The 14,649-nt window shown below is 37.6% G+C and overlaps 1 protein-coding gene across 8 annotated transcripts in view; it reads right to left on the minus strand.

Moving 5' to 3' along the window:
- The window catches only part of RNF170 (ring finger protein 170), a 59,078-nt gene that overhangs the window by 16,079 nt on the left and 28,350 nt on the right, over nucleotides 1-14,649 (minus strand). For 6 of the 8 annotated variants that reach the window (XM_043984900.1, XM_043984896.1, XM_043984899.1 and 3 more), the window contains exon 4: nucleotides 13,961-14,072. In XM_043984900.1, coding sequence (XP_043840835.1) covers nucleotides 13,961-14,030 — 70 coding nt within the window. In that variant the 5' untranslated portion in view covers nucleotides 14,031-14,072. The remainder of the gene's footprint in view (nucleotides 1-13,960; nucleotides 14,073-14,649) is intronic. The other 2 variants (XM_043984894.1, XM_043984898.1) reach the window with 1 other exon arrangement.

Consider the following 14,649-nt stretch of genomic DNA (forward strand, 5'->3'; position numbering starts at 1 on the left):
GTTCTTTACCAACACAAAAAGAGCTGCTACCAATATTTTTGTACATATAGATCTTTTTCCTTTTTCTTTGATCTCTTTGGTATACAGACCTAGTAGTGGTATTGCCGGATCAAAGTGTACGTATGGTTTTATAGCCCTTGGGGTATAGTTCCAAACTGCTCTCCAGAATAGTTGGATTTTTCCAATTTTTCCACATCCCCTCCAACATTGTCATTTTCCTTTTCTGTCATATTATTAGTCAATCTGAGAGATTTGTGGTGTAATAAATACTTGATGACTTAATGAGACATCCTAATCTATGAGATAGTATCTATTCTTCCAAACTTTCTGACGTTTGCTCTTCCCAAATCCAGGGTATATGTCAAACTATTTTCAGCTTTCCTCTCCTATATTACAAACTTCAAGAGAGAATGGTAACATCTTACTTGGTTCCCATTCCAGCCACTAGTTCCCTCCATAAAAGTTAGAATAAGGTCCATAATAAAATTTCCTCATGTTGTTTCTTCCATCTTTTCCTAGATGGAACTATCACTGAGGTAAGTCAAGAATTTATTAATTATTTTGCTTTAGGCCAAGAGAAAGTTCTACACATCTCTGAGTAACTGAAATTCCTTAAGCCAAGCTTCTGATCTCTTTTCCAAACTCTTCCTCTATCTCTTCATTCTGTGCATGTGGTCTATAGTGTACATTAATCAATTAATTAACAAGCATTCACTAAGAAGCTACTATGTGTTGGGAATACAAAGACAAAATCATAGGCTCTGTCCTCAAGGAGCTTATGTTTTATGGATATGGAGAATATACAAATATAGGTATATGCAAGCACTGAAATAAATTACAGTCTTAAGAAAAGAGGGGAAAAAAAGCTGATTTTTCTCTAATATCTGCCAAAACCCAGTATATTTAAAAAGAGAAGTCCAGGGAAGAGAATTTCTCCAGTGGGTTCTCACAAATACTAAGAGATCAATGTTTATCTCAGATGAGAATCCACGTGTAGCACAGGTATTAGAGATACTCTTTAAACCTCTCCCCCTGACACCTGAATTAACCGCATGCATCTGCCCTCAGGATGCTGAGGTGGGGGGTGCTGGTGGAGTATACTTAAAAAAAATTTTTTTCAATCAGCAAAAATTTGCCTTTTCTCCCTCCCACTCTTACTTCCACCAAACTGAGAACAAAAAACAAAATCCCTGTTACAAACATGTATAAATATTTGTGTTTATCCTTTTTTTTTTTAAAAATCAGGTCTCCCTATCCCACTCAGGCTGGAAGTACAGTGGCTATTTACAGGCTTTGACCCTACTTCTGATGGACATGGAAGTTTTGACCTGTTCCATTTCTGATCTGGGCCAGTTTGCTTTTCCTTAGGCAGCCTGGTGGTCCCTTGCTCCAGAGCTAACCATACCAGTGCCAGACAATGTAAACCCCTGACTGGCTTTAGTCCTAATGAAACCCTGGACTCTTGAACTCAGGTCATCTACCAGCCTCAGTTTCCCCAGTAGCAGAGACTATAGGTATGCACCACCCACACTCAGTTAGAGGGGTCTCGTTTGAGCAATAGGGTTGAAAGTCAGGTTATTAAGGGTTCAAGAGATTCTGAAATCTTAGTGTCTGATTCCACTGAATTGGGTAATGTGACCTTAACTCTTGAGGTTTTTTGTTTTTTGCAGGGCAATGAGGTTGTTAAGTGACTTGCCCAGGGTCACACAACTAATAAGTGTCAAGTGTCTGAGGCTGGATTTGAACTCAGATCCTCCTGAATCCAGGGCCAGTGCTTTATCTACTGTGCCACCTAGCTGCACCCCAACCTTAACTCTTTTTTTTTTTTTTTTGCAGGGCAATGGGGTTTAAGTGACTTGCCCAGGGTCACACAGCTAGTAAGTGTCAAGTGTCTGAGGCTGGATTTGAACTCAGGTCCTCCTGAATCCAGGGCCAGTGCTTTATCCACTGAGCCACCTAGCCGCCCCCCAACCTTAACTCTTAATTGCATTCTGTGCTTGATGGTTTGGTATTCCTGACTCTGGACTGCCTTGTAACATATTACCTTGTTATTTTTTTAATCCAATGTGTAATATTTTCATATAATCATAGAAATTCTAAAAGAGAGGGCAAAAAAAAGCACTGACTGCCTCTGGTTTTATATTCATTAAGACATTTTGACTCATTATTATTCTCAGATAGTTTTTTGTTGTTTTTTTTTGGTTTGAGGCAATTGGGGTTAAGGGACTTGCCCAGGGTCACACAGCTAGTACGTGTCAAGTGTCTGAGGCTGGATTTGAACTCAGGTCCTCCTGACTCCAGGGCCAGTGTTCTACCCACTGCACCACCTAGCTGCCCCTCTCAGATACTTTAATAAGATTTATGTATAAAATTCAGATGATATATTTTATTCTTTTTTCCTTCAAAGAATATTTTAGTCTAATAAAGCTATCTTTAGAGGTTTTTTAAACTGCTAATATCTTATCCCAATGTTCCTTTTGCTCAGTTTCACTGCATTATACTTAAATTATATGCATATGGAGTTCTTATCAACTTAGTAAACTCCTACTGTGGAAATTTTTTCCATCAACACAGATACCAATTGGCCATGACTTAATAGATAAGTTCTAGGAAATAGTCTGAGGTTACATATGGCTTAACTCATCTGCCCCAAGTCACACAATTAAGTGTAAAAGGTGGAATCTGAACTCAAGTCTTTCTGTCTTCAAGCCCCAGTATCCTTTGCTGCCACTCCATAACTGAACAATAATTTAAGAATTTATCTTCCCCTTTGATACCACATAAAACATTTAGAGAGATATGGTAGACACCATCTGAAAAAGAATCTTTCTGTATTACTTTTCACTTCAAATACAATAACTACTAATAGAGCAACATAGTGGCGATATTTTTTATAAATGGAAATATACTGCTTTTATTCCCTTCACCCACTTAATCTTAATTTTTAGTATGATCTTTAAAAAGAGATTTATCAAATAACATTCATTTTAAAATACTTATTTGCAAGGCTAATGTAGATCAATTATAAATTAATCAATAAGCATATATTTTGTACAAATGAGATGAGATGAGACAAGCTGATAATCTAAATTAGTGTTATGGCTGTATAAGTAAAGAGGAGATAGAAGTGAAAGATGTTAGGAATGTAGACCTGACAATACTTGACAGCTGACTGGATGTGCGGGGTGAGGAAGTATGAAAAGTTGAGGATGACACAGAAGTTGTGAATCTGAGTGACTAGAAAGATGTTGTTTTCAGCAAAAATAGGGAGGTTTGTAGAAAGGGTAAAGATAATGAGTTTTGTTTTGGACAAGTTGATTTTAACCTGCTTATGGGAGAGTCATCTTGAAATGTTCAACAGACAGTTGGCAATAACTCAGGAGATAGATTGGGAAGAGAAATAAAATCTAATGTTTAATTCTGGATACTACATTTTAGGAAGGAAAGAGTTAAGCTTGAGAACAGCCAGAGGAAGGCAACAAGAATGGTAAGAGTCCCAACGTGATCTTTTGAAGGAACTAGGGATGTTTAACCTACAAAATGTAAGCTTCTTGAGGGCAGGGACTTTTTATTTTTGTCTTTTTATTCTTAGTACCTAGCACATTGTCTGGTACCTCATATGTTGCTTAATAATATTTGTTGAAGTGAGAAGAAAAATTCTTGAGAGACAAAATAGTTGTCTTCAAGTATCTGAAAGGCACATGTGAAAGAAGAATTAGACTTGTTTGGCTCCAGAGGATAGAATCTGCCCCCCCCCCCCAAAAAGCTGCTTTAGGCTTGATTTCAGAACAAAATTATTTAAAATTAGAGCTGTCCAAAAGGGGAATCAGAGGTAGTGGATTCCCCCTTGATCGGGGTCTTCAAGGCCACTTATCAGATATACTGAGATAGGGGCTCTATTCCAGTAGGTGTTAGAGGAAGTGGCCATTAAGGTTCCTCCCAACTTTGAAAATCGGTGATATGCTGGGACTTTTGAATTTTAAAAGCAAAAAGAGAAACTGATCTGAGCAAAGGAAAATGCTAAAGGGATAATGTAGAATGTTGGACTTGCAGAGTAGCGATGGGGATTAAGATCCTAAAATCACAGATTTAGAGCTAAAATGGATTGTAGAAGTCATACCCTTTCGTTTTACATGTGAGGTACCCAATATTACAGTTGGGTTTCAAATCAAAGTCCTCTGACTCCAAAATCCATCCTACTTTCAATCTCAAGACACACTGTCTCTACCACTATTAGCTGACTGAAAGGTGATTAAAAGCTAAACCGTCCTTTTCCCTCTAGTATAGACACATCTTAAAGTTTTAACCATCAGGACCTCACAAGGATGTTGTATAAATGAGGTATTTCTATGGTACTCTGAGGGCAACCTAAAGGTAAGAATTATATGCAAATAAGCACTTATTATTATCATTAACCCATGATTATAACTCATATAATTATCTGAAATAATACCTTAGCTTTCCTTAGTGATTGTCTAAAGGGTTTAATGTGCTTTGATACATTTATCCTCACATCTGTGTGCTGTAAGTTGGGAGCAAAATAGCCTAATATTACAAAGTAGTGAAAATTATTTCATAGAAAATCTATTGGATTGGTAATCAAACATTAATAAACTTCACAACTCTAGCAGATCTGTTGTGACTGAGTTTCAACTTTTCTTGTCCATAAAATGGAAATGTCCTTCATTCATATATTAAGTATAAAATACATTAATAAAAAGTGCTTAGATGTGATGGCATATTCTTTAAATACATGTAATATTTAAATTAGAGAATTAGTTATTTCTACAGTCTGGTAACCATGATTAACTTAGGTCGCATGAGCTTCAAATAAATTACTGTAGTTCCTTACATATTTTCCTTATTTTATTTTCTATATTTGGTCTCATAGCTTTCACATTTGGTAATACTGCTCTTAGAGCGACCATTTTTCAGAAACACCTTTCTTACTAAAAAGTGCCAAGTCAACAAGCATTTATTATGTGGCTGCTATGTGCCAGGAACTGTGTTAAGTGCTGAGGATACAAAGGAAGGTGAAAAACAGTCCCTGCTTACAAGGAGCTCACAGTAAACAGCTATGTGTAAAATATATACATACATACGTACACATGCACAAAATAAATGGAGGTAATCAACAGAGAGACACTTCTACTATGTAGGAGGATTGGCAATGGCTTCTTGCAGAAAGTGGGATTTTAGATGAAACTTAAAAGAAGCCAGGAAAGCCAAGGAAGCAAGAAGAAAAAGGTGATGGGGAAGAGAATTCTCTGTCAGGGGATGTCCACTGAAAATGCACACTCAGAAGACTGGGAGTGCCTTGTACAAGGAACAAAGAAGAAGCCAGGGTACTTGAATTGCAGAGTACCTGGAGAGTTGTAAAGTATAAGACTGGAACCATAGGAAGGCATCAGTTCTGAAGGGTTTTAAAAGACAAAAAGAGGATATTTTATTTGACCCCATTAGTGACAGAAAGCCCTGGAGTTTACTGAATAGGGACCCATTAACATGGTCAGAGCTGTGCTTCTGGAAGATCAGTTTGACAGCTGAATGGAAGAGGGACTAGAGTGGAAAGAGCCTGAGGCAGGGAGACCAACCAGCAGTCCACCTTGGTAGGCTAGCTATGAGATGATGAGGGCCTGCACAAGGGTGCAGACATGAGAGCAGGATACCATAGTCTTCCTCTGTGACCAAGAAGATGAGAAATTTCTCATACAACTGATTAGAATGTCAGGCTAAGTGACTCAGTTGGACTACACAAGAAGGGAACAGCTACAGACACCTTACAGCTGAGTATGTTGTCATTTCTCCCTGTCCTAAGGCTGATTTCAGGAGGGGTAATGCATTTGCTGATGCAAACTAGCCACAGAAGCCCACATTTATGTGGCAAAAAGAGTCAGTTAAAACTCAGACACACATCAAGAAATCATAGCCACATCTGGCTTGGGAAGCCGGGTGTTTTCCTTCCATTTCTATCTGTGTTCTGCTAATGTGCAAATAATATGGGGATTGATCCTTGTGTATGATTTACCGGGACATCTTGGGACCTATGGAAATGCTTATTATATGATGTCAGAGTTGGGGCATAGACACAAGAGAGCAGATTGTCTGGATAAGACTGTATTTAAAGCGTCTGACAAGCTTTGTATCTCATTGAATATTCTGAGACTCCTTCACCTTGGAGGCATGCTCCATAGGACCTTCAATTGAACACAGGGATGGATTGTTAATGGATTATCTAAGCAAGTTATTTTTCTTCTTTTTCTCTGGAAGACCTACTTTTTTGGCCACTTCACTCTACATTACTATTACAAAATGTCAGCATAATGTAAGAAATTAAAATTAGTCATTACAATTTATTAATTGCTCAGGAAAAATATATAGGGAAGAGACTAATGTAAAATATGAGATGATGGAATTAGTGAGTTTTACTGAGTTGTTCACTGTGTGTGAAGGCCTGCACTCAGTGCAATTACTTATGAAAAGGGCATGATCATAGATGACATATTGGCTCTAAATTTTTCATGATGAAATTAATAAGAATAGAAGTGAAAGGTAAAGAAAAGTACTGCATCATTTAACAAATTCAACATTGATTTGTATGTGGAAATTGAATCTTACTAAAGAGGAGAAATTTCTTATTCAAGTATAAGTTGGGGGTGGCAAAGCCAAGATGGCAAAGAAAAGGCAGGGATGCACCTGAGCTCTCCCCAGTTCCCCTCCAAACAACTTAAATAATGCCTCGAAACAAATTATGGAGCAGCAGAACCTACAAAAGGACAGGGTGAAACAATTTTCCTGCCTAAGACAACTCACAAAGTTTGCAGGAAAGGTCGGTCACACAAGGGTAAGCATGGAGCTCAATCCAGCAAACTGCCAGTGCAGACTGTGCCTCAGCCAACAAGCAGCAGGTCTTGGGGTGTAAATGAATCAGCTGTAGCAACAGCAGCTTCTCAGCCCATAGACAATAAAGGGTCAGACAGCTGGTCAAAAGGAGATTACAGGGGTTCCTTTTCTGGCACTGAGTGCAGTACTCTGTTGCACTGTCTACACTAGGATCTGGGTTCCAGTCCTGGGTTCCAGTTTCAGGGTGAGGAAGAACACTAGCACACCAGAGCTTGCAGCTACAGGAGAGTGGACGGACTTTGGTCACAGTTCCATGATGGAAAAAAGTGCTTCTGCTTACTCACAGACCAGAACAATGGCCAGGAGAGGGTAAACACACCTCTCCTTAGATCATACTACTTTGGAAGAAATAAAACTTACAGACCCCCAAAACTAGCCTGAAAACAACTGCACAAAAACCTGAGGCTTGGCATAGTGCCCCTTCCACCATGGGAACAGAGCTCAATTTTAACATATAAAGTTAAAAATCAAGAAAGTTTGGAAAAATAAGCAAACAAAAAAAGAACTTGATCAGAAAAAGTTGCTATGGTGACAGAGAAAAATCAAAGCACAACCTTAAAAGAACACAACAAAGTAAAAACTCCAAAGCCTCAAAGAAAAATGTGAATTGGTCTCAGGCTCAAAAAGAATTCCTGGAAAAGCTTAGAAAGGATTTTTAAAAATCAAATTAGAGAATTAGAAGAAAAATTGGGAAAAGAAATGAGAGTGATGTGAGCAAACCATAAAAAAAAGAGTCAACAGCTTAATAAAGGAGGCACAAAAAATACTAAAGAAAATAACATCTTAAAAAAACAGAACAGAACAAATGGTAAAAGAGGCACAAAAATCCACTGAAGAGAATATCTAAAAAGGCAGGATTTGCCAAATGGAAAAGATATACAAAAATTCAATGAAGAGAAGAACTTCTTAAAAAACAGAATTGGCCACATGAAAAAAGGGGTACAAAAATTCACTGAAGAAAAGAACTCCATAAAAAGTAGAACTGGCTAAATGGAAAAAGATGTACAAAAGCTCACTGAAGAAAATAATTCCTTAAAAAATTTAAATTGAGCAAATGGAAGCTAATGACTTCATGAGACATCAAGAAACAATAAAACAAAATCAAAAGAATGAAAAAATAGAAGAACATGTGAATATATCATTAGAAGAACAATTAACATGTGTGGTAAAATATGAAAGTTTTTAACAGTCGGTTAGGATAACTGAAAGATGCCAGTTTTTCAAGGACCACCCTTTTGGGGAGGAGATGAACAGTCCGCCTGCTGCGCATGTCAGACTGCCTGCCGGGTTTTTTTGACTTCCGGGGTGGAGAGAACGAGAGGAGCCTTTTTGCCTGCTTGGCGGGACTCCTGGCGGCGCGGCACAGACGGTCTCCCTCACTCCAAAGGTGGCCTTTTCGGTTTGGTGAGTTTTTATAAGGAATATAGACTAAGCCTAGATTTAAGACGATTTGTACTGTATTTCTATTTTCCTATCCTTCTAATCAACAACACCTTATATACAATAAAGGCTCTATCTAGAAAACCAGAAGCTTCTTCCATTTACTAGTCTGGGAGATAAATTAAGGGAAAAGTTAAGTAGGGGAGATTTATGATCTAATATCCAATTTTAAATCTCACACATGGAAAATCAATCCAGAGAGATAATTTAAGAATTATTAGACCACCTGAAAGCCATGATCAAAAAAGAATCTAAACATCATCTTTCAAGAAATTATCAAGAAAAACTGGGGCAGCTAGGTGACGCAATGAATAAAGCACCAGCCCTGGATTCAGGAGGACCTGAGTTCAAATCTGGCCTCAGACACTTGACACTTACTAGCTGTGTGACCCTGAGCTTAACCCTCATTGCCCCATCAAAAAAAAGAAAAGAAAAAAGCTACCCAGATATTCTAGAACCAAAGGGTAAAACAGGAATTAAAAGAATCTACCAATCAAATCCTGAAAGAGATATCAAAACGAAAACTCCTAGGAATAGTATATCCAAATTCCAAAGCTTCCAGGTCAAAGAGAAAATATTCCAAGTAGATAGAATGAAATATTTCAAATATCATGGACCCACAGTCAGAGTAACACAAGATCTATATTAAAGAACTGGAGGACTTGGAATATGATATTCCAGAGGGCAAAGGAGCTAGGATTACAACCAAGAATCACCCACCCAGAAAACAATATAATTATTCAGGGGGAAAACTAGATATTTAATGAAATAGATGCTGATAGACAGGGTGAAAAGGGAGAGAGAGGGAAAGTAGGATAAAGCAGGGGAAAATAGGATGGAGGGAAATACACAGTAATGCTAACTGTGAAAAAAATTTTTACAGCATGTTTCTCTGATGGGCTTCATTTCTCAAATATATAAAGAACTCAATCAAATTTATAAAAAATAGGAGCCAGTCCCCAATTGATAAATGATCAAAGGATATGAACAGGCAGTCTTCAGATAAAGTAATCAAAGCTATCTATAGCCATATGAAAAAAAAGCTCTAAATCACTACTGATTAGAGAAATGCAAATAAAAAAGCTCAGACGTACCACCCCAAACCTATCAGATTGGCTAATATGACAGAGAAAGAAAATGACAAATGTTGGAGGAGGTGTGGGAAAGTAAGACATTAAGGTACTATGATGAAATTTTGAAATGATTCAACCATTCTGGAGAACAATTTTTAATTATGCCTGAATGGCTATAAAACCATGCATACCCTCTGACCCAGCAATACCACTATGTCTGTATTCCAACAAGATAAAAAACAAAAAGGAAAAGGACCTATAAGTACAAAAATATTTATAGTAGCTCTTTTGGTTGTGGCAAAAAACTGGAATCTGAGGGAATGCCCATCCCCTCATCAGGGAATGGCTGAACAAGTTATGGTATTTACTTGTGATGGAATACTACTGTGCTATAAGAAATGATGAGCAGGGCAGCTAGGTAGCGCAGTGGATAGAGCGCCGGCCCTGGAGTCAGGAGGACCTGAGTTCAAATCCAGCCTCAGACACTTAACACTTACTAGCTGTGTGACCCTAGGCAAGTCACTTAACCCCAATTGCCTCACATACACACCAAAAAAAAAAAAAAAAAAGACAAAACGAAATGATGAGCAGGATGCTTTCAGAAAAACCTGGAAAGACATATATGAAATGATGCAAAGTAAAATGAGGAGAACCAGGAGATCACTGTACACAATAATAGGAATATTGTATAATGATCAATCATTAATGACTTAGCTATTCCTTTCTCTCTCCAGACTCATCATCCCCTTGTAACAAAAACAAATGAAAATAGAAACAATGACTATTTCTGAAAACATATACAATACTGTGTTCTAATAGTTGCCTGTTCCTCTACCATGAGTAAGTACTTTTCATTATCTCTTCTCCAAGTCCATGACTGGTTTTCCACTTCCTCAGAGTTCAACTTCTTTTTAGTGGTCTTTTCACCTGTATTGTTGTAGTCATTGTGTATCTACACCATACAATAATATTCCATTCCATTCATATGCCGGGGTTTTTTTTAGCATAATCAGTGGGCACTCAACTTTTGTTTCCAGTTCTTTGCTATCATAAAGTGTTGCTATGAATATTTCAGTATATAGTAGTGTCAAAAAATAATGGGTTTTAGGATGCCCAGAGGCCCCTGCTCAAGGGGATAATATTAAGATTGATTGGATGGACTTTGCTGATTAACTCATTTAAAGTTAAGTTAATTAAAACCACACCTACCTGAAAGGCTGGCCCTCAGAGGGTGTGTTCTCTGAACTCTGACCTCAGCACATTCTGCTCAGGGACCACCCTCAAGTTCAGTAAACCAAGAGATTTGAAGGATGCTAGCCAATTAGCTGAGAGCAGCGTTGAAGGACCGCCTCTCTTGTGGACCGGCAGGAAGTTAGTTAGGCTCTCAGACGCACTGGTAGAGGAACACTTGGAGGAAGCAGCAGGCCAGGCTGAGCTTTAACTTTCTGAGTCACATGTTCTCTTTTTACGAATACTTGGTATGCTTTAATAAATGCTTAATGCCAAAAACTGGTGCTAAAGCTTCTAATTTCTAAGTATCAATGTATTAGAAACCCCAGCTAATTTTCCCTAAACTTGGGAAAGAAATAAGGCAACCACATATAATTTTAAATGCCATAGTAGACATTTGTTTTTGCCTATGATTTCCTTAGGGTATATGCTCTGTAGTAGAGTTGCCAGTTACAGAATGTAGACAATTTTTACTTTCCTTGAATAGTTCTAAATTGAAATCCAGTATGGCTGTCTCAACAAAAGCTTTTACCGACAGCAAGCTTGTGTTCCCAGTGTCTCCAACATTGACTGCTTCTGTTTTTTGTCATCTTTACCACTTTTCGGGGAGTGACCCAAAAAAAAGAGCTGTTTTCATTTCTATCACTTTTACAATTGGTGATATGGAACATATTTTCAAATGGTAAGTTAATCATTTGCAATTCTTATGAAAACTGTTTATATTCTTTGACCACTTATCTATTCGGAAAAAGTTCTTAGGGAAAGTTTATATATTTGTGTCAATTCCCTACATTTTGTGGATATCTGAATTTTATTTATGACACTTGATTTACATGTTTTCTCCTCTCTATGGTTTCTCTTATCCTATCTTTATTAATTTTTATTCATGTAAAAGCTTAAACAATTTTATAAAGAGAAAAAATGGTGATGCTATAAATCAAGAATGCTGCAGAAATATTGGATGTTGGAGGGGATGTGGGAAAGCTGGGACACTAATCCATGGTTGGTGGAGTTGTGAAAAGATCCAACCATTCTGGAGAGTAATTAGGAACTATGCCCAAAGGGCTATAGAACTGTGCATACCCTTTGATCCAGCAATATCACTGCTAGGTTTATATCCCAAAGACATCCCCAAAAAGAGAAAAAGACCTATTTGTACAAAAAAATTTCTAGCAGCTCTTTTTGTGGTGGCTAAGAATTGGAAATCAAAAGAATGCCCATCAATTGGGGAATGACTAAACAAACTGTGGTTTATGATGGTAACGGAATATTATTGTGCTATAAAAAATGACAAGCAAGATGATGTAAGAAAGGCCTGGAAAGACATGTATGAAATGATATATTGTGAAGTGAGCAGAACCAAGAGAACATTGTACACAGGCAGCAATATTGTTTGATGAAGAACTGTTAATAACTTGACTATTCTCAACAATACAATGATCCAAGATAACTCCAAAGGACTATTGATGAAACATACTATCCACCTGCAAAGAAAGAACTGATATTGATGGAACAGACCGAAGCATGCTATTTTTCACTTTCTTTCATTTTTTTCTTTTAATCAAGTTTTCTTGTACAAAATAACAAATATGGCAATGTTTTATATAATCATACATGTATAACCCATATATGATTGTTTGCCACCTCAGGGAAAAGGAAGAAGAGGGAGGGAAAGAGGGATTAAAATTGGAACCACAAACTATAAATAAAAATGTTTATTATTAAAATTTTTTAAAAAAGAATGCTGCAGAAACCACAACAAACACAATAAATAAATAAATTTAAGAAGGACATTTTTCTAGGGTATTTAGCATTATATAAGCTATCATTTTAATGAATCACTGAATCTCGAAAGTAGAAGGAACCTGGGAGGCTATCAAGCCCCATTCTTATTTCTATAAGAATCTCCTCTGGGGCAGCACAGTGGAAAGAACACTGGCCCTAAAGTTGGGAGGACCTGAGTTCAAATTTGACCTTAGACACTAGACTAGCTGTGTGACTCTGGGCAAGTCACTTAACCTCAATTGCCTTAAAACATTCAGGGCTGTCTCCAGTTGTCCTGATATGTATCTTGTCCCTGGACCCACATGGCTCTGGAGGAGAGAGTGAGGCTTGTGACTGCACAGTCCTCCCTCACTTTAAATCCAATTCACTGCAAGTCATGACATCACCTCCTTATGTCATGGTCCTCTTTGAGAACAAAGGACAAACAATAACAATAGAACCTCTTCGAGAACACAGTGAACAACAGGTCATTTAGCTTTTGCTTACAGACCTCTGGTAAGACCTGGAAAACCTCTAGCTCCCTGAGCAATGTCTTCCACTTTTAGACAGCTCCAGCAGGAAGTTCTTTAGATCAAACAAAAATCTTGGCAACTTCCACCCATTGTTTTTAGTTCTGCCCTCTGGGCCCAAGCGGAACAAATTTAATCCTTTTTCCCATTAAAACATGACTGTAATAAGTGCAGTGACTAAATATGAGAAAGAAAAAAAAATGTTGAGATTACAACCAGTTTTCCAGAAAAAATATGTACAAAGAATACACTTTTAGTTTAATTTTCATCATAAACATTTTCTCCATCACTTTCTTAAGACAGAGGTCTGCAAACAGTGGGCCAAATTTAGCCAGCTGCCAGTTTTTGTAAAACTGTATTTAAATTTTAAATATATAGGTCAGATTTGGCTAGGTGGCTATGGTTTAATGACCTCTCCTCTAGACAACCAACAAAACAAGAAATCAGATCTTAGCTGATTTCCATGTGTGAACTGGTCACACTGAAAATGTAAGGATTCACTTCCTCTAGCCTTTTCAAACCGGTTCCAGCACACCCTTGAATGAAAATTGGGGCAGAAGGATTGTTCTTTCCAAGTGGCTTCAGCCAAGACTTGCTGCATGTGAAATCTATACTTGCTCATTAGGATCCTTTAGCCTTTCCTCCTTCTGTAATTCTAACAGCTTCCAAGCTTGTAGAAGCTGTGATTTCTACCCTTGGAGATATCCCAGGGATGCAAATAGGCATATACTTAGAGTAAGAGTTAATGGGTAGATGGAATAAAGTATGGGTTTCATTCAAAGTTTTTGGAGTAGATTTCCTTTTCTTGGCAAGATGCAAATTAGCTAAACAACAGTCAACAGGTCAATATGCAATGAGAATTTACTGTAGGAAGCATTAGCTCCTACAGTAGCATCAGGTTTATCCCTTCTTGAAGTCAATGCATATAAACAAGATACTTAGAACAGAAATTTAGGAACTGGTATAGTTAGATGCATGTCTAAATATCTATTTCTAACAATGGTGGTGTTTGCTGCTTACCACAGAAAAGATGTCCACAGTTTGTTTCAATAGGAAGAGAAGCCTGATGTAAACAGATTGGACAGGACATATCAGTGTAGAACTGCTGCCGAACAACAGCAGGTGCATCCTGCTGGGGGGAAAACAATTCCATTCAAGTTCTCCTAATGATTTTTATTTCTTGTTACTTATGTTTATTCAGAAACACTTACAGCCTCTTGGGCACAATAACTTTTGTTTATTTAGCTCTGCAAATACAAATCTGATAAAACTCCCATATTTTCAGAGAATCATGTGATTTTGCTTTAGAGGTACACTCAATACATTTATTTCCCAAGTATTACAAAGGGGAATTCACTGGGGACAGTTAGGTAGCGCACTGGATAGAGCACTGGCCCTGGAGTCAGGAGGACCTAAGTACAAATCTGGCCTCAGACACTTGATACTTACTAGCTGTGTCTGGGCAAGTCACTTAGCCCCAGTTGCCTCACCCCCCAAAAACAAAAAAAGAAAGAAAAGGGGATTCATTTCCTTATACTGGAAGCATCATTTATAAACCAAGCAACAAGACAGATTATACACCCAAATATATGAATTTTGTAAATCTTGCTTATAATGGTACCAACTCTGTAGGTTTTGATAAAGAATAAATCGTGTGATTTTAGAATAGGAGAATGTCAGGGCAGCTAGGTGGTGTAGTAGATAAAGCA

Source organism: Dromiciops gliroides, chromosome 2, assembly GCF_019393635.1.
Source record: "Dromiciops gliroides isolate mDroGli1 chromosome 2, mDroGli1.pri, whole genome shotgun sequence".
Taxonomy (NCBI): Eukaryota; Metazoa; Chordata; class Mammalia; order Microbiotheria; family Microbiotheriidae; genus Dromiciops; species Dromiciops gliroides.